This window comes from Trachymyrmex cornetzi, unplaced genomic scaffold (assembly GCF_001594075.2).
Source record: "Trachymyrmex cornetzi isolate Tcor2-1 unplaced genomic scaffold, Tcor1.1 scaffold23, whole genome shotgun sequence".
Classification (NCBI taxonomy): Eukaryota; Metazoa; Arthropoda; class Insecta; order Hymenoptera; family Formicidae; genus Trachymyrmex; species Trachymyrmex cornetzi.
The window spans coordinates 2,086,921-2,109,868 of NW_017296956.1; the positions used below are offsets into that span (position 1 = coordinate 2,086,921).

The 22,948-nt window shown below is 33.5% G+C and overlaps 1 protein-coding gene across 7 annotated transcripts in view; it reads right to left on the reverse strand.

The window, feature by feature from the left end:
• Positions 1-22,948, reverse strand: part of Syx1A (syntaxin 1A) — a 49,150-nt gene that overhangs the window by 15,477 nt on the left and 10,725 nt on the right. For all 7 annotated transcript variants that reach the window (XR_001940098.1, XR_001940097.1, XR_001940094.1 and 4 more), the window contains exons 2-5: positions 21,875-21,961; positions 19,706-19,805; positions 367-441; positions 60-242 (exon numbers count right to left, since the gene is read on the reverse strand). Coding sequence is in view for 1 of the 7 variants with exons in the window: in XM_018506853.1 (XP_018362355.1) it covers positions 60-242; positions 367-441; positions 19,706-19,805; positions 21,875-21,961 (445 nt within the window). In the remaining 6 variants the exon portion in view is untranslated. The remainder of the gene's footprint in view (positions 1-59; positions 243-366; positions 442-19,705; positions 19,806-21,874; positions 21,962-22,948) is intronic.

The window sequence follows — 22,948 nt, forward strand, 5'->3', positions numbered from 1 at the left end:
TGTTCTGCTCGAATAAGCATTTAGGTTGCAATGCGGCCAATCGACATACATATACTCACTGATCTCGAGCTGTCGTTGTATTCTTCCCTTACACCGCTCTCTATAATCGGTTTGTGTTCGATTATACTCCGTCATCACCTCAACGAACTTCCTAGACAACGTCGAGTGCTGGGTTTTGCGTATCCTTAGATCTGCTGACGATTTATTGGTGTGCTCCTCTTGCTCGATGTTTTGCTCTATCACTAAACATGGGAAACAAGGTTTGGGTGTGGCAATGCGAAATGTACTCTCAACGATCGCGAGGGATCGATCAATTTAATACATGTCATCGTGTCACTGTGAAACATCCGAACTGTAATAACTTACCCTTTAATTTAGCCCTCACTTTGTTAGCGGTTTTCTTGATGTCAGACATCAGGTCTTCCAGTTCTAGTTTCACCTCTGAAATTGAGAGATCGAAAAGTTATTTACGTGCCATGGGTCTCTTCAGAAACCTATTATTTTCTAATGCGCCAGAGAAGATAGAAGTTTTATTTAGAATCTGGAATAGAGGTTGTATTAAATGTCTTTTCGACGATTTGTGATGCAGGATTGTGTTGTAACGCATTCTTTATTGAGCAACTCACTTTCAGTAAACAGTAATATAAAATTTACACGTAAATAATTTAAGATAAAATAAATAAATAAAGTTATATAAAATTGCTATTATCAATTATAAAAGTTCAATTATTATCTCATCAATAAAACGCTATTATATCTTCTATAAAAAGTCCATCATTTTCACTTTCAAAAAGTTCGTCAAATGACGTTTGCAACATTATTCCAATTGCTTCGAATGTTACAGTTACTTCTAACAAGAAGATCGTAAAGTACACTGTAAATTGTGAGTACAATATCGTAAAGTACATTGTCTACCATCATATTGATCGATAAATAGTCCGTGCATAATTTGTCATAACTATACGCCACTATTATATGCGCAAACTTTCGAATTCCTGCAAGACAGTGCCGATCGCCGCTACATCTATCGCTCTTCATAGTAAATTTACAATCCGATCTGCCTCTTCGTGTGCTCCTATAATTCTTATTTCAATATAATTCTTATATTCTTCAAACTTTTTTCTGTTCTCGATATCGCAGTTACGCTCTAAATTACTTTGAGCATCAAATTACAATTTGCAATTTATATCTCAACTATATGTTTGCATTCAAAATCAGCGATATACTCGCAACACTGGATTAATTGCAAGGCACCTGTGATGAGCCATATAAATGCTACAGAATTCGATTACATTGATATACCTATAATAATGTACGCAAATATTTTTTATTTTATATTTACTTAAATTTATGTTTAAAAATAATTACAAGACTATTTTGAAATAAAATTTATTTTTATTTCCACGAAGATCTTTTACGAGTAATTCGGAACTTACACATCTTTTTTATATATTATAGTCTAATAGAATTAGACTTACAACAAAAATATTGTAGGATAAGCATTTCTTTTCACGAAATGCTTCGGAAGGCCATCAAAAGAGAAATGTATATGTGAGATTCGTGACTTAATGTGGAAAATATGCGAAAAAAATTCGGAAAGTTACAAAAAACACAAAATTTTTTAGAACAAAAAATTTTAGAACGAAAGATATTGATTGTATAGAAAAAATTTTAGTATGAAAAATATAAGTATTTGAACCTACAAAATAAGATGTATAATGTTAATATCGATCTATTGGTTAAGTTAAAAAAAAATAAAGATCACCGAAAAAGGCTTTTTTCACTCGCTCTCTATTCATCAAGATTTAAATACAAAGCTGTGAAATTCTCGTAAAATGTAACTTTCGTTATAACAAAAAATCGAACAAAAACGGAAGTTAGAGAAGAAAAGAGGAGAGGGGGGGGGGAGAGAGAGCGAGAGAGAGAGGAATGAAGAGTGTAGTATTCCTAGAAAAACTCAACAAGGTGACACTTTCTGGTGCTTTAGGTCTCTTCCTGGATATCTCAACATTATTGACTTTAACTGACCTCGCCATTCCTGACCTCGACGATATCAAAATCTATCCCATACCTTCGTTCTCTCCTTCATCTCCAGTCAATCGATCCAATTTTACCGTTCGCAATCGACTGATCGAAAGAGTCGACATAGCCTGCACGACATGACGCTTCAGTCACTTCCGATTCTTTTCACCTTTTCGAAGATACTCTCTCGAGATGATTGCAAAAGAGAACAGCTGAATACATCTTTTTATAGCAAGCAGGTCGATTGTTTCATATTAAATTAGGATGAATGATAGGTCGTCGACACAACTCCAAATTTATTAATTCTGTTACAGACAATAAAATTCATTCATTCGTTCTTTTGCAGACGCTTGTTGCGTCAGCCAATCTAATGCGTTAATTTTAAGTGACGCTTCGAGATTTAAGTTATTTGTAATTTCATTTTCATTAACAACATTAAAGGCCGGTTGTTTCATCTTCGGATGAAACTATGTGGTAATTTACCTTCTGGATAAACAAAAGAGTAAAAGAGTAAGAGCGTAAGAGAGTAATGGCCGCAGCACAGACCCTTGCATAACGCATAATGCATAGTGCATAAAGGAATCAACCAATTAAAATTCTTCTTTTACTTGGAATAGGAGGAAAGGAAAGATTCTGATTAGTTGATTCGATTGTGCACTATAATGCGTTATGCAAAAGTCTGTGCTACGGCCTTAAGGTTGCGTTCTGTTTCACGCATGATACGCATGATATATCTTTTATCTTCATTTAATATTCGATGAACAACAAGGATAAAATGATATACCATACGTGAAATGGATCTCAAGAGAGTAAGATAGTGAGCTGAAGTTTATCGAAAGATGGAACAACCCAACTTAAATGTTTTTTTATAAATCTGTTTGAAATTTGCTTCTGTTAAATGTAATAGAAATGAATTTCTTTCTTTTAACAGTGTACCTTTACTGTAAACCGAATACAGCTGTATATTGTTATAGTATAAGGTCTAAAATTATCAGCGTTCTCAATCGCAAGCGGCCACCGACGGAACAGCTGGCCTAGTCACACGACAAACACAATCGACACGATGGTAAACCAACACAGATACTTTCGATCTACCAAAGGGAGGAGGCCCATGGCGCGTCCTTCGTGCAAAGCATTGCCAGGTGCTCATGAATATGTATCATATACGTATCAGGGTAGAATTGCGGAGTTACTATATGAACATAAATTGAACCGAGCGATACCTTTGACCTCCGTTAACTGGTTTTGACGTGGAGAGGTAGAGAGGGAGACAGAGATAGTGAAAAAGGGTGGGTGTACCGGCTGTTGTCCGCTTGTTTTTCGTGTCAATGTGTTAGAAAATGGAAGTTAACGTGTCTCGTTATAGATACAAGAGAATACGAATTACAGAACAGTCTTTTGCAGGATTTAATTTCTCCGGCTATCACGGGACTTTTGTTTATTATTCGTGTTTTCATCAAAAAGAGCTTTGAAAGGATAAAATATATTCTTTTTTTAATCATCTTTAATCACGTAAAAGTATCACCGCAGTTATAATGACGATGAGCAAGACGATATTTATTTCTTCCAGAACGAGAACAAGCTTCGTTTAAATGTAAAAGCGGGGCATAAAGTTTTATAGTATCATGATCAAGAAGAACTACAGCAGTCCAGTCATAAAATCATCTGTACATAATCCGTTGATTTCGTGTTTCAAAGCTTAATGTCGACGAATAGCATGAAATTCTGATCGTAAGAAAGATCAAGCGGTGTAATATTAAGAAATTGAGATTGATGATTTTGTGAATATTTATTTATCTTAATTAAAAGTGCAATATTAAGAAATTGAAATTTATGATCTTGTGAATATTTATTCTAGTTGTCTATCTTAATTAACGTACAAAAATCATATTCTTGAAATAAATTTTTTTATGAATTTTATTTCATTTTTAAAAGATAAATATTCGTGACCAAATCTTGTTATGCGCGATGTTTGTTTTAATAAATTCAATAAAAGTTGTATCATCTAACTTGTTTCTTAATGAAGCAGTTTTTATCTATTCGTCCATGACGAAAAACTTGACAATTTTTAATATATTTATTCATCAAAAGATGTGCTGCGATGATACTTTTTAATATTTGTCCTTTATTTAATTCTCCTGTATTTAATGCCACAAAAGTTAATTTGATTATGAAAGAAAGAATATCTCTGCATAGAGTTGCAAAAAAAAATCGTAAAGAGATGTGAACCGCATTGAAAATTAAATACATCCAAGGCTTTACTTGGCGACAATGAGAAAAAAACTAACATCGGCTCTTCTTTGAGTCCTAGGAAGTTTATCTATACACGATGTCGTAGAAGAAAGGTCATAGTTCGGTAAGTGATATAATAGTATTGCATATTACGAGTAAAGAACCTGTGAATAATCGATATACACATATTTGTTTATAAATATGTATAGGCAATCCTTCCTTATATTTGTAGCAGGTCAATAGCTAACAATTTCTTAAGATTTAGAAAATTATGGTGATTTAAGTCTAATGACATATATAAGCTTTATAAATGCTTTACAACTTTATAAAGCATATTTATGTGGAAAACTTTTTATCTACTTGCTATATACTTGATGCTACTACCTCTGGAAGCATTGACCTTTTCTTCTGGGGCACGGTGTATGTAAAAGGGTCGAAAGAAAAGCGTCGGTGAGAAAATATCGGATGCGCATCTCTCTTATGTGGAAAAATAGTAAAAGTGCCTGGAAAAACGGCACGTGACTGCAATAAAAACGACGAGGTCGCCTACGCGGCTTAAGGGCACAATCAATTTGTATTCGGCGGCGTTCGCGGCGGAAGAAAACCCAACTGTACGGACTGCGGTCTGCAGTGAGAGAGAAAGAAGGTCCATTTTTTCTCTTTTGCAAAACGACAACTCAACACGATTACAATTTTGTCGTAGGACGACCTCGTTAAGAAATATTGCAACTGCTCGTCACCTCAGAATAGCACAATTTACTGCACACATTTACATTCGCCGCGAATGCACAACACACTTTATACTCTCAAAACTATCAACTCGCATTTCGATCACGTCACCGCTATTCTTGTGAAGTTCCAACAACATGCTAATATAAATTGAAAGCAAGTAAATCCTTCGCGCTGTCCATGTTATTAAATTAACGAAATTATTCAGAATGCATTAATGATTTTCAGTCAAATGTCACGACCTTTCCATAACATACATTATAACGTTACATCATTATATGTGTACAAACATTTTATACTAAAATATACGGAAAGCTACCTCGTGAAATGATATTTTTCTAACAGAAAACTCTGAAATATTAATTCCTTTTTTTAGCCGTAAGTATGATTAATGATAAATTAGCATTACCGAATGCGTTTTTTTTTTCATAAATTATTATTTAAAAATTCTACCCCATAATTTGATATTCATAGCTTTCACTAAAATATAAAAAAAAACTTTATCTTCGACGTATTGTGGATAATATCATTATGACGTTAACAAAAACGATGTTTAGTAACGAAGGTATATTGTTGCGTGCGTGTACGTTGCATCGAAAATGCTTAAACGGAGAAGCGAAACTACATCATATCGAAACTCGCGTATAATATCGCGTTATATGTATGTATGTATATATATTACACACACATGTATTACATATTATGTAATCAAGTCCATTTGTGCAACAATGTCACTTTGTTGTGCATCAACGCACAATAAGCATATCGTGCAGTAAGTCGCGACCATTATTTGCACAACACAATATAATTTCTGGTTGTCGGGACCGAGACAAGCGAGATTACATGAGTTGCGTATCGGACTGAAAATATAACAAGCAAAGACAATAGTTTTACGCGAGACAATGTCGAGTAACAGGAAACCCCTCTAAGCATGGAAAAAAGGTCGAATTTGTTCATAGAACGGGATTTATCCGAGATCGTGAGAGACGATCTCCCGTGCAAAAACTTTTGCCCTTTAGATACATTCGAGCAGATTATCTCATTTATTTTTCGCAACAGCGATATTATTATCCTCGTACGCGATTTGCGAGATCGCGAACTGTTGAATGCGCGACAATCAATGACAAAAGCAATAAAACCGCACGCATTTGGTACGCGTATTTCAATTATAATATAATCAATAAAGCGTTGCGGTTCGGAAATCGACGTTCCATTCATACCTATGAGACGGACAAATAAAAGCGATACATTATATTCATACGTATCAGCATGAATGATGATATCTCTATCTCTAAATTCACACTAAACGTCACCAACTGAAGAGAATTTCACAATCGGTAAAGATTAAAACCGATTTTGGAAATCGCAATCATCACAGTGTAATTATTTGTATTATAAAATTTGCGCGTACGTTGTACTCTAGACATGCACTAACCATAGAGTTGTAACTATAATTGTGTGATAATGAGTCAAAATAGATTTGTTGAATCATATCATAATAAAATCATGTTTTTATACATATATTAATATTTATATATGTAGGTACAATTAATTTAATTTATATTATTTAATAAAATTAATTACATCAATATTATAATTATGCATATATTATATATAATTAAATAATATATTATATAATATAACATAGTTAAATATCAATTCCTGTGCAATGAATTATCGTAATACATAATAAAGTTAGAGTTTAGACTTTTTTTGATGAGAAATCTATGATTTTCTTTCCTTAAATACATATATAATGGTAAACAGAATCAGTAAAACATAATCTATATTCGATCCAACAAAATATTATAGGTAGAACTGAGAAAAAATTGAAATAAATGCATACCTATAACGTATAATGTATAATGTATGTATATCTGTAATTTATAGGTATATGACTTTTTCTCCCTCGGCTCCTCAAGATGTGGCTTACAGAACTCTGTTTCGAGTTGACATTTCACGATAGTAAGTTTCTAAAAATCGATTCGTAATTTCTCTCGTTCCAAGAATCACATCTTTCCGGCTTAATAATTTCCCAGCTTGAAAATAAATCAAGAGTCCTGCGGGACTTTCAAGAGCACATCCGAACAAATCTGTGGACGATCGTCTAAATAGGAGCGACTGTCGCGAAATTGATGTGGGAAAGCGAACAGAGGGACATTATAGCGTCAATAATTGAACTGATTTCTTCAAGGATGCTAGATATGAAAATGGCATATTAGATACTGGCTTTTTTCTCGTCCACCACTCTCTTTTTATCTCGCTTCTATCGCTCACCTTTCATTTCCCTCACACTCGATGTCTAACAACACTTTCTGATTTCGTAGAACAAATCTCGTCATATACTTCTCGTTTCCTCCTTCAAAAACGCATCATAACGTTCCTTCGTTTTCCTTCACCAGAGTGTGTTCGCTTCCGTGCATTCTGCCAGTTCAGTGGCAAATTTCAATCCCACAGCACAGGATCAACGTGTAACGGAGAGCGTAAAATCACTAGATGTAAGATAAAGTATATCGCAAACTCTTCTAACTATCTTGACGTCAAGGCACGACCATTCCAAACTTACATATTTGTATAAACGTATTTTGTAAAGAAAAGCCGTAAGTAAATTTTTTGTTCGTAATCAATTTATTTGTGAATAAAGAAATATGTACGAATGCTTATGTATGTTTTAGTCTAATACAGGTTTATTTGCCGTTAAGATTTCAGTGTATAAAAATGCATAAAGGTACCTGTATATAGGTAAATACAGTATAGAAAGTACGCATCAACACATGTAGGTAACCACCAAAAGAAAAAATAAATTTTATAAGAGATAAATGCTTAGTTTGATAAAAAATGCATAGAAAATTTTGAACAGATTGATAGATGCACAGAGAACGATAGATGCATCTTTATATATAGATGAAATAATGTATTATACGCAGCATCCGCCATTTTGACTCCAAATGCTAAAAAAAAATGGATTTACCATTGCGCTATAAGTGACTTTAGGAAGGCAGAGGCACTGCCGTTATCTACCGGTCTTTAAATAAAAAACAGAACACGAGTGTTTTCGCAAGTTCCATCGAGGAAGAGAAGAAAAAAAGGATGATGCAGTTTGATGTGATCGAGACACGGAGAGTGATGTTGTATTGGTCGATCTTTGAAATAACCTAATCTTCACAAGAAAGTTACTTGCGCGTCGCTGAGAAATTGTGTCAAGTCGGAGACAATGTGTCTTTTTCTTCACAGAATGTACGAGAAAGAAGAACCAGCTAGGAAGCTTTCCACAAAAACAATTCAAGGTGTGAACGTAAGAAAGAAAACTTGATAAAGAGAGTGGCTATGATAAAAGTACAATTTTTGTAATTAAACTACGTATATTCATTCTGAGTTATAATAAGAATAAAATTAAATTTTTTCCAATATCGACGTGATGCTTCTTAAAATGTAAATGAAAAACAAAAATCTCTTAATAAAATAATAAACAAAAATAATAACCTAATATTCTTGAATCATAACGTACATTATTCTTGCAAATTCGCTTTATACAATAGTTTAACTGCATTTTGAAACAAATGGTGTTAAAAAAACGCTAAAGAGAGCTGATATGTAGAGATCTCCGTATCTTTTGATCACAAAATGGCAGAAACTTATCCTAATTATCGAATGTAGATGAAGAGCATCCGCTTTCAGAGAGAGAGAGAGAGAGAGAGAGAGAGAGAGAGAGAGAGAGATTGAAGGGAGAAAGGGAATCGGTTAAAGACTGGGAGTTTGTGCTCCGTTCGCTTACTCATGGCTGACCTATTCTAGCTTTTGTCGTCCGATAACGAAACCCTTTTATACGCTTTATGCTACGTAGCGAGATTACTTCAGCGAGGACAGTACAGATAACAGGCAGAGGGGCTGACCTCACATATATCTCCGATTTTACTACTCGGAAAAAGATGTAGAAAGAAAAGGGCAAAAGAGAGAGGAGCGAAACGAACCCTTCTCATCGTGGACAATTCTTCCGCTCCTATCTATCGACATACGATTTTCCGGCTGTTACGAGAGCGAAAAATTTATATACCATTCTGCACATTGACCAGCCGAGATGTTCCCTTTGAATCATGAGTATGGCAAATTTGCAAGGTACGTAGAAAGAATCTGTGATCGAGATTGCTAAGATTGCATCTTTGGGAAGATATTTTTTTGAAGTTTTTTTTTTTAAGAAATGACAGTCGAGAATTGTAAATGATTATATACATTGATGGAGTTGATTTAGAGTAACTCTAAAAATGTAAGTATTTATATTTGATAATATTGCAATCGTCTCAAATATGATTCAATGACTCATTAATTTAATTAAAATTATAAGAAAAGTCCTTAAACTGGTAAAAGAATTCTTTATCGAAATTAAAATAAATAAACTTCTACAGAGACAGAACCTTATAAAATAGATATAACATCTTGTCATAGTTGCATTCGTACTTCGTCATGTAATACAAACAATTCTGACTAAACTGTACTTTTCTTGAGAAAAGTTTGTCCTCTTATTTGACAAAAATAGATGTGTTTATCTATGAATAAAAAAAGACACGAGCTTAGAAATACAAATTAGAAGTGCTGCACAAGAAAGGATACGTCAGAGGCGTTACCTAGGGAATGACACGAAAGGAAAGCTTCTTGAAGCAAGAAGCGATGCGATGGCAGATTGTCGCGGAGAGCCAGCGGGATCAATAGTGTAAGAATGAATTCTGCCGACCAGTGTGCCGATGCTCACAAAGGCAGTCGCAGCACCAGAGAGACAGTCTATACCAACCCAGACTAACAAAATCAAGGTTATAAAATACAATACGTATCGTTCATCTCCACTTGCTATCACAAGACAGTCATGCGATCAAACACGACTGATCGAGCAGTCAATTTTACTGGCTAACAATTAATCAATAAAACGACATCGTCACAAGCGAAATTTTATATTTCGTACACATATATGTATAAATATGTGAAAAAACGAGAAGAGAAAGAAGAAATAGAAACATTTTATTTTAAAAAAATATATAACACAAATTAATGAATTCATTGAAAATTGCCACTGGAAATTACTGGATGAAATTCCATCGACGAATCTTCCAATTCTCAATTTTGATAATATTTTAATATGTGCTTGTAATATCATGCACTATTATTCAGAGTTGAAAAATATGGAACATGTTATTAGAGAAACTGCAAATATTATCTTAATTAATTACCACAGTAATAACATTATAAATGTTTTAATTTTTTATCTCGATTAAAAAAAAATTGCTTATAAAATGTAAAAATGGAAGAAAATTTATATAATACAATTAGAGATGCTTCATAAATTATCACCTTTTTTTATACATAAGAGATTAAAGATATTATTGAATTTACATATATGCATCTGAAATTGTAGAATTTAATATATAGATTTAGTTAGATGTATATTTCTCACTCTTGAATATACAGTTGCAAACTGCAAGGAACAACAGTTCTTTTAATAACTGCCTAATTTGGTAATTTATTATACTACTTTAACATACTTGTCATATTCAATGAATCATCCCTTCGTTAAATACAAGCATATTTTTTAATATTCATAACTGAAATAAATGTTCCTGTAATATTCGAAAAAATTGACATTTAAGAAATAGATATTATCAATATATCTCGATTGTGTGAAAACGAAAGAACGGCCTCTAGTGATATATGCTGTAATTCATTTTTACAAGCGAGTCACGGCAGACTGACTGATTATTCCCTTCAACTGCTTCAGTCATGGCCGTCACCCACGCGATTTGATACATATCGCATATCTCTCTAACCTGTAACCACTATCACTGATACCACTACAAACATGACACCTAAGTTAACCGCAAAGATTATCTGGCATGGGATTTTTTGACGTAGACGAAAATTTTGAAATGTCGAAACTGGAAAGATATGATGACGCCTATTCAGATATATCAGTAGCTATTACTTTAAAGAATAATATGATATTAAACCAACAACTTTAGTCATTGCATAATTTTTTATTTATTTTCCAGCTAACCATTTATTTGAGTAACACGAAGAGGATTAAATGGAGACAGGATTGTTCCATCGGCTATTATATCCAAGTAACACCTACGCTAAAACAAGTCAAATTCGTTGACATTTGATCGCCCGATAATGTTCGCTCGTCAACCTCTGTCATTTTTTGCACGCTTTGTAATTACAATGGATTAGATGGAGAAGGGGTTGCGGGAGGTTTAATATGAGATTTATGACCTTCTGAATCCATGACCTCCGACCTTCCGCATATCTAACATACACACATACATACACTCTAACTCCATCCTCCCTCTCTTCTCTTTCCCCCTGTCCCTCTTCTTTTATTTTTCTTTGTTGCATCTCCCACGCTCGATTTTCCCGAGCGCTTCCCTCGATTATTTCCCAGGAGTTTCCAGAGCTGGTGTCGTGACGAGGACGAAGAGGGGTAGAGTTTAATTAGAGGAGCCAGCTCGCTGGACGAGGATATCGTATCAGCAACAGTTGGCTGGCAACTAATTCGAGGTAATACAAGCTGCCTGACCAAAAAGATCGGCCTCTCGAAATCACTTTCAGTTTCTCTTTTTTTTATCTTGTTCGTCGAGTGAACAAATTTGTACTATGCGCTATGAAAAAAAAGCGCGGAGAATTGCCATACAGGTGGCAACAATTGGTGAATAAGTAATAAAAAGATTAAAAGTGATTTATTAATCCTGTGTTTGAATTACAAAAAAGTTTCTTTCTTTAATATCGCAATCAAATCCTTATCCACAAAATCAGTAAATTAGATCTATGCTACTCACACACACACATAGAAACTGAGACTATTATCTTTTCATGAAAGAGCCAAAAAATCCGCAGAGAATATATATATATATATAATACACATACAAATGTTTCTCCTAGTTGGAAACGCCATTATTCACCGGTAGCTCGGAATCAATGTGTAACATCTCCCTCTCGGGTGGTTTCACAATGTCATTTTACTTTCCTTAATGCGAATATATCTTCTACAAGGTTGTATTAACCATAAAAAAAGACTCTACCACGAACACCCTCGCCAGTCTGAAGAAATCTTTTTCGAAAGAGAGACGATTGAGAGAGATGTACGACTACAACGACGTTAAGTAATCCCGTGAGTCCCTTTATCTGATTATATTTCTTTTCATTTTAGCTCGAAATTGCAGCCGCACAAGATTGCGATAGCTATATCGTATTGTTTCTTCCTCTCTCAAGGCATTCAGTGCTTATTTAAGATCTTCGGCCAACTAATTGCTTTCATTCCAGCAAATTCCGCATCGTCGCGATTCTATTATCTCCTCTTCTCTTCCCGCGTGATGAGGTTAAAATTACTTTTGTTAAATACAGTCAATATTCAACCGCCAATCATAACTATTCATGCGCCAAATATCGATTTACTCGCAATTATTATATCTGTCGAAGATTACGTTTCGCAAATAAAAAGAAATGAGCTTAAATTGAAAGAGGTAAGTTCATAATTTATAAACGTTATTTTAATCACAACGTTATGTTTGAGATGGAGCTCACAAATTACAGATTCGCCTTATTCATACGCTAAACTTTTCAATCACATTGAATTGATCAGTCACAATAGAAATTGGATCATGCACGTCAGAGGATTTAAATGTTATAGCCGGTATTTTTCGTAGACAATATATTTTTCGGTATACGAAAGGAACACATGTATTTTTAGTTCTTTCGTATCGTCACTAATCGATCCTCCCACGTCTTCGAATTGCGTAGGACCACGGAACACACATTGATAATAGCGTTTCTAACTTCATCATGATGACGCAAATAACACGTCGACAGCTTTCGCATGTGCCACGCAACATTGTAACCGAACTTACGTTGCTCCAATGAGGACAACCTAATTGTTCGCAAAAGTAAACTTTGCTCGCGCGAATTAACTAGAGGACAAGCGACACACGCTCGTTACAACCTTGGCTGAATTCCACGACCGTGAAACGAACACGACACTTATTATGCTTATTGAGCAAATGCACAAATATACAGGTGTTCACATCTATGCTTCTCATTTACATAGCAAATTACATCTACGTCAGAGGAAATCGATTGTATGTGGAGCGAAAAACTTGACAATAGAATTGTGTGATATTTAAAAATCAAAAATAAAATTAAAAAATAATTTCAGGCTTTTAATATTTAAAATTAAATTAGTGCTAAAACAAGGCCAATGAGAGCGATACCGTATTGAAAAATATGATATTTTAATGATTAATTTATATAAACAGTTTCGGTACGTACTTATATATATTGAATCTTTGAATGTCTCGGCTTATTTTAAGCCATCTTCAATGATTCATTGATTGAGAAAAAGCGATGATATACACTCTCAATGAACGTAGTGAATTCTAAACTTTTAGATTGAGAATATTTTATCTTAATCGTTGTGTGGCGGATAGCATTTTATCGGTAAAAAACAATAATCTCATCGGAGTTTGGCAATCTCGCGTGCTCCAGCATCCTCTTAAAGGGATGAGCATCGTCTGCTTTACCGAGAAAAATACATTTTTGTTCCATACTAATTATTTCGTTTCAGAGAATTAAAATTCCTTTTCCACGATTATATAAGATACAAATGCTAATGTATTTGACTTTGATGTATTTTAGATCTAAAGCAAGAAAACATAAAGAAATTACAGACTTCTTATCCATTTTTTCCTCAATATCCTAGTTCCTTCAATTTTCTACTACCATTAATGCTGTCAATTAACCAAAACATTTACTTCATAAAAAGATTATATGCTCGAAAGAAAGACAGAGATGTAAAATAAATTAATGAATATATGTAAATCATTATAAAATTAAATTTAGAAGCTTAAATAAAAATATTTTATAGCATTTTCGAGTACAGTGGGGCTGAACTCAGTCCACAAGATCGGATAATCCGAAAGTACCATGTTAATTTTTATGCCCTTAGCATCATAACGCGCACTTAATTTCTTACAAAGAGATGGTAAGAATTGTAAAATGCCAAATGGGATGAATCATAACTCAGTCGAAAGGAGATTGCGTGTACTAACATTGTAAAAGGGTTTGGGTAGAGGGGCTTTTAATTCTGAGAAAACTGTAGTTAAAGTTGAGCGTCTGATTAGTTGTACGATAAGGACTTAAGACTATGCGTCGGTAAGTAAAAGTGACCCTACACGGTCAATAATACTGGACAATAATATTCGATTAGTAATATTGGCAGTATGCATTAATATTTTCAGTATTTTTACAACCTTGCATGATCAGCATTATTGACAATTTATTTCACTTTAGTTTTACGTACATTATCTGTTGCACTGTGACGTGTGGATCCTAATAAAACAATACTGATTCTCGAAAATCAAAATTCAGGTCATCGTCAGTATTCTACGTCAATCCATCAATATTAACCACACATAATCAGTAATAATGTTAGAATTTGTTAATACTAACAGTATTATTGTCTATGTAGAATTACTTCAAGAAAGCTGCATGAGTGGACTGAAATGCATGGCTGTACTTTTTCTTATCCGGTCAACGAGAGTTCGAATCTCTCGCAGTCTTATAATTTTTTTTAAGTAACAATTGTATTTTATAATATAATTTATTTTTCTTACCCTCTTTTAAATAAAAATATTCATTTTTGGTATACATAACAATAAATGACAAGATTTCTTAAAATTTCAATTATTTATTATAAAATTTGAACATTGCCGTACAATCTTGTGGATGAGAAACATTTAAAACACAAATAGGACGCGCATCATTAATTTTACAGGAAAAAAAGCAACTACACTTGCCTCCGATTACTCACTGCAGCATGAAATGTTTCTATAAATATAATATTATTAAAAATATATTATTTATAAAATGTTCATAGTGCGCGTTCAATTTGTGTTTTAAATGTTTACGTTGATTTTCATACATAATATTGTACAGCAATGTCCAAATTTTATGATAATAATTAAAACTTTAAGATATCTTATTATTTATTATTGTATGTAATAAAAAGTACAATTATTAGTATTTTTATTTAAAAGAGAAGAAGAAAAATTAATTACATTATAAAATATGATTGTTATTAAAAAAAAAATTAACACTGCGGAGACTCGAACTCTCGTCGGCCGGATAAGAAAAAGTATAATCGTGCATTTCAGTTCGCTCAGTTACGTCGCTTTCTTGTTTATCGACACATAGTTCCAATATTTATACAATTGGTCAGACGTCCAACTTGGATTTTCTCAGAATCAGAAGCCCATCTCCACCCAAACCCTTTTACAATGTTAGTACACGTAATAACTGCTCCCCTTTCGAATGAGCTATAGCTCATCCCATTTGGCACTTTATAATTCCTACCATCTCGTTAATTTTGTACAAAGATAAATCATACTTTGATTTTTATACAAATTAAATATTAATTTGATTAAAAATAATATATACAAATGCAGTAAAACCTCGATTATCCGATATCACAATTATTTGCCTATGCATTATTTGAACCCCGATTATCCGACACCATTTTTTTTGCGTTTATAATAACCTAAACTAATCTAGAAAGAAAAAGTTGAAAGCATTTAATTCTTGTCATCCGGCGAGACTTAGTAGAAATCTCAGAATATAAAAATAAATTGTAAATGATATAACATTGACATTGTTTACTTCTCTATTTACCCGATGTATATGTATACTCGTATATTACGAATAAAGTTCGCATGGTGTGCAGTGTCGGCATTGCACAACGTGATGTGTCAATGATATTACATGTTTGTTCCGTAGATGGCTAAATAAAGTAAAGTCCGAAAATATTGGTTTTAGAAGTGGCAGCAATTCGGAAAGATAAAAATTATGAAGCTCTAGGATTGTATGAAATACCGATAGAACTACTAAAATTGTTAAATGACAATGAAATAGTGAAGTTAACAATGATATTCAATCATATCGATCAAGAGAGATCCTCCGAGAATGGCTCTAATCAACATGCATGCCTCTACCAAAGAAATGTAAGCCGAGTACATGTGCTGATTTTTGTCTAATCAGCTTAATGAATCTGAAGATCCTATTAAAAGTAATACAAGGGAGTCCGTTGTGAGAACATTTGTGCGCCTCGCAATTCGGTTTTCAGGACGGTCTTAGAACAAGGGAAGCACTGTTTTGTATGAACGTATTGGGGCAAAAATGTAAGGAATTTCAGAAATCAGTTTACATCTATTTTATTGATTTCAAAAAGGCTTTTGAGTGCAACTCAAAGTTCTACTGTATGCATATATATTTTTATATATTTTTAAATGTCCTTTTAGTTCATTTCGAACAGATTACACTAATTTATAAAGAACTCAAGAAGACGAATTCTTTTTAAGTTCAAACGGATCAATCGTGCTACCTGGAATGCTTTTTCCAAGTAGAAGAATCCCCGTAAATTCCTCCACGTACATGTCGGAACAACGTGCATTTCTCGTATACAAGATTGGACCAAGTTATCCAGGACATCGTGCCAAGATCAATCTAGCGGATCTAGCTTCGAGCATGAATTATTCGCCATCTGAACTTGACACAACGATTTGTCGCATATATTACGAATGTCGCGCCTGCATCTGCCACGTTGACGGACACCGATGGTTAACGGTGTATATCTGCGTAAATTGCCATTGGCCACAAAATGATAGCCGTCCTATTCGAGCGTGCATATCAACGTTAAAATCTATTTCTAGCCAAATGATGTACACAATGTATCCAATCTGTACATCAGGAAATGAGGATTAAACAAGTGCACCTATCAGTTAAGAACAGAAATGTTCTGTTTAAAGAACTTCACAAAATTACTCTCTTGTAATAATCAATAAAACTAAATCTTTCTTTTTAATTATAAGAATAAGGTCGACAACACAGAACTCTGTAAATATTAAATAAAAATGTAATTTACGTAAAAGTACTTAACCTTTGCATGTAAAAATATTTTTAATATCGTGTAATTAATATATAAAGTCGATGAATGCGTACAAAAAACGTTTAAAATTGATTAGACACAGTGATGGTTCTATGGGAACGTTTCTGCCAAAATCCTCGTGTTAAGAATCATTGCATTTAAGTAAACTTTAGCGCAAAGGTCGGTTTTTTCGTGTCTGCCGGTCTAGAAACGCTCTCATCCGTTCTTACTGATACACGGCAGCTGGTAAATCGGATCGATGAACGGCATCGAGTAACTCAAGTGCTTCCTCTTCATCGCACTGACTTTTCAAGCTACTTTTAGAGCTTGGTACTATTCTCGTAATACTATTTAGCAGCTTCGGCACGTAGCGTTCACGTCGATGCTGTAACAGCACGGCGCACACACGGAGTCGTGCTACGCATTCAAGATTTTTTTCACATTTACATAATTACGATGTGAAAAGGAGCACACGCTTGAGAAACGATGGCCTTTTTATAATTACATCGTGAAGGGGATCGATTAATTACGTACCGGAAATCCAACGAAATAATTGTTTGAGAACAATTTAATCTCTTTGCCTTGCAAATTATTGTACATAATATCTTCAATATCATTTTATCTTCACACACGTATAAAATGACTAATGTTATGCAACGATTACATCAAAGTTGCACTTTTCACGCTATTGAAATGCTGCAGACATTTTTCAACTTATGATGATAAATTAGTAATTGCTCTGCAATGTAACTGAATAGTCCAAAAATAATACGACAATTTAATTAAATATTATTTTTATCTGATTTGTACAATCAGAAATACGTAACGTGCATTTAAATGTTAAACTAATTTTAGAAACATTTAATAACATTTAATGTATCGCATGGTGTATATGTACGACAGTATTAAAAGAAAGAAAAATCAATATTACAAACGAGAGAGAATTTATATTGTGGTTTGCGGTGCACTTCCGCTTAAAATAACAAATTCCAGAATTCCATTTCTTCAGGGATTCATCAATGAAAAACGAAAATACGAGGAAATGGACTATTAATTAAAGCGATTGTCCGTCGAGGACAATAAACAATATTACGCGTTGTATATTTAACGAATATCGTCATTAGCATGCGGACATGCGGAAATACGTGGTCGTGATTCAAACGTGCGAATAATTCCTGCATGTGTATAGGGAAGTTCCGGCCCATGAGCAAGTGAACGAACGAACGAATGTAGGGAGAACAACGACAATTGTTTTGCAGCCTCGAACGCGTAAGTGACGTGGGAACGATCGATTATCGAGCCGTTTGCCGCAACAAATATGCGTAATGCTGATTCTGCGGCGTATCCCGACATCGTCGTTATTGTTCGTATTCGCATGCGTGCCTACAACGAGGTATTCGGCACTACACAAAGTTTCTAAAATTGTTTAATCTGTTTCCTCTATAGATACGCGACAATATTGACGTGTATGAATGACAGATTTTCACACTTTTGGAATGATATTCACTCCAAAAAAGGAGTGAGATTTCTTTCCTTTGGAATGAATTTCACTCCAAAACACTGAAAATCTGCCGCTCTTGTTTAAGAGTTCGGTTTTTTTTTAATAGTGGCATAGTATTTTAACCGATTTTAACTCTTTCGGAGTGAGATTTCACTCCAGGAAATTTAAAGAGTACAAGCTTAATTCGTTTCTTGAGTCGCGCTTAAATATTGATAACTTAATTGATAATTAATTATTAATACAATCAAGATTGCACGTTAACAATGTATCAAAAATTCAAAATATTTTATACATCAAAAATTCGGTACATCCCGGATGTTTTTATATACGCACAGGCTTCAATGTATTTGGAGTTCATGAGAATCCGAACTTGTACATCACACTATGCTCCAATAATGATGTGCTAACTAGAATATCAAATTTTAACACGGTGTACTCAGCGAGAGCTTTCTGACAAGTAACGCATGCGCTCGATCAAAGAAATTTAGTTCCGACGTTCGAAGATAAGCGAGATGTATCCTACTAAGAAACGAGAGCAACCGATCGGTTTAAAAGCGTGTCGAGTAAATCGACCCTGGAAAGACGGATAAGTTTTTGAATTATGTAGAGAGAATAAATTCGAATTTGACTTTTGAGCAAACCTCTGATAGAGAAGTTCACAGAGAATCAGTGATTGACCGGAAAAGAAGTTTTCATTCGCCCATTCAAACATTCTCTTCGGTTTTAAATCATCGGTATCCAAGAAAATAATTGTCAGTGTATTATATTTACATTTGTTAAAATAAATATAATTACTATAATTATAATATAGTTCTAATTATTAAATATAAGCGATTAGATTTCAGCATAGCGACGAATTTCATTTTCAATGTTCTATAAAAAATCATGCTTTACAACACAATCGTCCCATCTTCATTTATTAGACAAAAAATGTAAAAATTATTTTTTACATTTTCCGGCTGTGTATTAACAAAATTTGCAGCGTACTGAAACTGAATCAATGTAAACCTCATAAATAATCACATGGAACAGATACGTTGATGTCAATACACAATATTTGATCAAGCTTATCGTTTAATTTAATCCTCAGACTGACTATTTTATATAACCGAAAATGTGCGAAAACAGATATTTTCACGTTAAACACGACTTCACTTTTTGCCCGCGGAATATAACCGAGTTAACTGGTAGCAGCTCTGATGATATATGTATGTACTTCAAGAAATGGAATAAGTATATAATACAAGGTAATAAATTAAACTCACTCTCATCGGTCTGCGGCGCGGAGAGAATGGCGCTGTGCTTTTTCTTCACATCTTCCACGTTTGTCTGGATCCTGTCTATCATTTCGCGGATCTCCTCCACCTGTGGAAAAACACACGTCCGAGTCAGCAGTTGGCTTAAACATTGTCAAATTAATTTGTGTTTCGCAAAATCGATATTACGACCAATTTTTGCCAAATTATTTATTAATCAAGTTCTTCTGAAAGAATGATATAAAGTTTAAAAATCTTGACGTCATGTTAGTCTAAATTGACATTTTGTCTAAAACATATCTCTCAAAATTGAGCTTGCGCAACTTTGGGTAAGAGAATTAAAATATAAGATTTACTCTCTAAATCTGAATCAGTGGATAATCACTGATATCAGTGCCAAGTATGCCACTGGGTAATTAGTGACTATCCACTGATTCAGATTTAGAGAGTAAATATCTCTTTAAAATTTTTTAATGTTACAGTCATTAAAAGTAATTTATTATTGACTCCTAATATCTCCGATTATTGTATGTACAGTGTATAATAAAACATAAATTAAGAAATTATTATACAGAAACACATTTTCGAAATTATTATTTCATTAATTTCAATAATATAAAAATATTATCTTTAATTAAAACAATTAACTCATTAAAAGATTAATGAGTAAATAAGCACTCAATTGCATTGCTAATAAAAGTAGACAATTTAAATAGACATGGTCAACACTACATCGAATACTACTCTACTTAAGTAGTATAAGAACGAGTGGCGCTCGTGGTGCAAGTAGTACTAACCGCGTTTAAGTCAGGCAACCACGTACATTGCTCTTAAGTCCACATATAATTTTTAAGACTTTAAGAAAAAATATGAAAAGGTATAAAAATTCACAAAAAATTTAGAATATTGTATCTAAGTATTTAAAAATATAATTAAAGTGCCTTTTAATATAAATTAGAAATCCTCTTTAATATAAATTAAAGGTTTCGTTAATGACAAAGTTTGCAATGGCCACGAGCAATTTTGTCAAAACAAAAGTAAGAAAAAAGGGTATTGTTTATGTACCACTATAGACTTATGTAAACTTGGCACCCGACTTAAAAAAAAATTTTTTTAGTACGCATTAAATTAAGCTCGATTTGTATCCGTTTGTACCACTTTCCTTTTCATTTATACTTCAAGGGGTTCAAAATTATAAAGAATTGAAAAAATGCCAGCACCCCACTTTAAGATATTTTAAGTCTGTAAACGGGTACTGTTTCGGGATCGTTTGTATGTGTTTGTATCACCACCAGTTTCATTTGTATCCTTAAGGGAGTGATTGTACCGAATTTTCAAAACAAGGTGAGAACTAATTTCCTAAGATATTTTAATTTTGTCTCGAGCGGCGTGTTTGCCAGGCAATCCCCACCCCGCGCATTGAGCGATCGATGGGTGTATATTTGACACTTGACAATAATAGATCAGGCAAACGCGTTTTTTTATTCGATTATTTTTAAAAATTAATATCTCGTTAACTATTGCGAAAATTACAAAATGGTAGAAGACTTTTCGACTCAGTTCAGTGCGCTCTACCTGCTCGCGAGAAGTGATCCCGTAGATCGGGGACACCATGTATACGTTATGTATATATACATATTTATTATATATACATATATGTATTATATACAGAATGTCCCGAATTTAAATGGCCAAACTTCAGAAGCGTGTAGAGAATTATCGCATGTGAATTACAAATACGACCCAAAAGTAAAATCCACGTTTGGAAAAAGTATGTGTGCAATACATTTACAAGAAACTGCATCTTGTTTCTCAAGCAGGTGTATTTATGCGAGTAAAAACATTTTACCATAGAACAAGGAAAAGCTTGCAAGACGCGATCGATAAAATATCTCGTTTAAAGATTCTAGCGCGGAATTTTTACGAAATACTGTTTCGCCAGAGTCATAGAATTTTATACGGAGTGTTTCGTTATCTTACGATATTTTATACCTACATATAAAAAGAAGCGAAAGGAGGAACTGTGCATTATCCTCGTTAAGATCGATATAATCTTGCTGATATTGGTTTAACCTACTTCTACTTTTTTTTTTTACTGTCGGTATTTTCTTATACTTTCGATCACATCACAACGTCGGAAATGAATATGTAGAAGCAACAAATTAGTTAGTCACTCACCTCCGCGAAAAATTCCGTCATGAAGTCATCCGGCGCCCCGACGTTGACGGACACATCGTCCGCCACATCGTCATCGTCTGACTGGGCCTGTACAAGAAACAAAATTATTTATTAAAAACAGAATACTATAATACAGTAATTTCTAGTTTTAAAAATACTTTTTTGTAATTAATGTAACAACAGACTAATAAACAATTTAAAAACCTCATTTAATTACATTAAATGATATATTTAAGTAATGTAATTCTAGTTCTCTCTCATTAAAATAATAATCTTTAATTCCGTATCTCTATCTTATACTTGTTTATACACTTGTTTATATAACTTAAGAATGTACATTTATAATAGGCCAGAGTAATGGCTGAGATTTTCAGATATTATGCAAGAAGTTTATCAATTAAACAATAAGAATCTTATTGGACCGTACGTGTGAATACACAACCAATAGAAAATAAAGCTCATAACGGTCGAAGCTGGATCTTTAGTGCTTAAATAATTCAGTGTGACTTTATAAACTACGCAACACAAATCCTGTCAAATTGCGCGCTGAATTGATTTTTTTGGTACAAAAAAAATACATAATTACTTTAAAAAGAATATGTAAGCAAAATGGATAATTTTTTAAATAAGCAACTATGCGTTTCTTTACACCAATTGATTCATCTTATTATCCTGTTTATAAAAGTATTGAGGTACGATTATAAAAAAATTAACAGTGTACGAGATATTTAATATTTCATGTCAATGATAGACTAAAGTATAAAATATCTCGTAAACTATTGATGTATCTCCTTAATATTTTTATATGCAGAATAATTAGAGGAATCATATTATGTAAAAAAATTTACATAATTCTATTTAAAAAAATAAAAGTCGCCTTAAAATCTTAGAGGCACGTAATGAGGATCTGTGATCATCAAAAGATATTCCCCTTGAAACAAAAGTAAGTTCCACTTGAAATATTTTTTTGGAATAACGAATAATTTGAAAGATAAATGCATTCGAAGATTCAACTGGGACACTTTGTGTGTGTGTGTGTGTGTGTGTGTGTGTGAGAGAGAGAGTTAGTGAGCT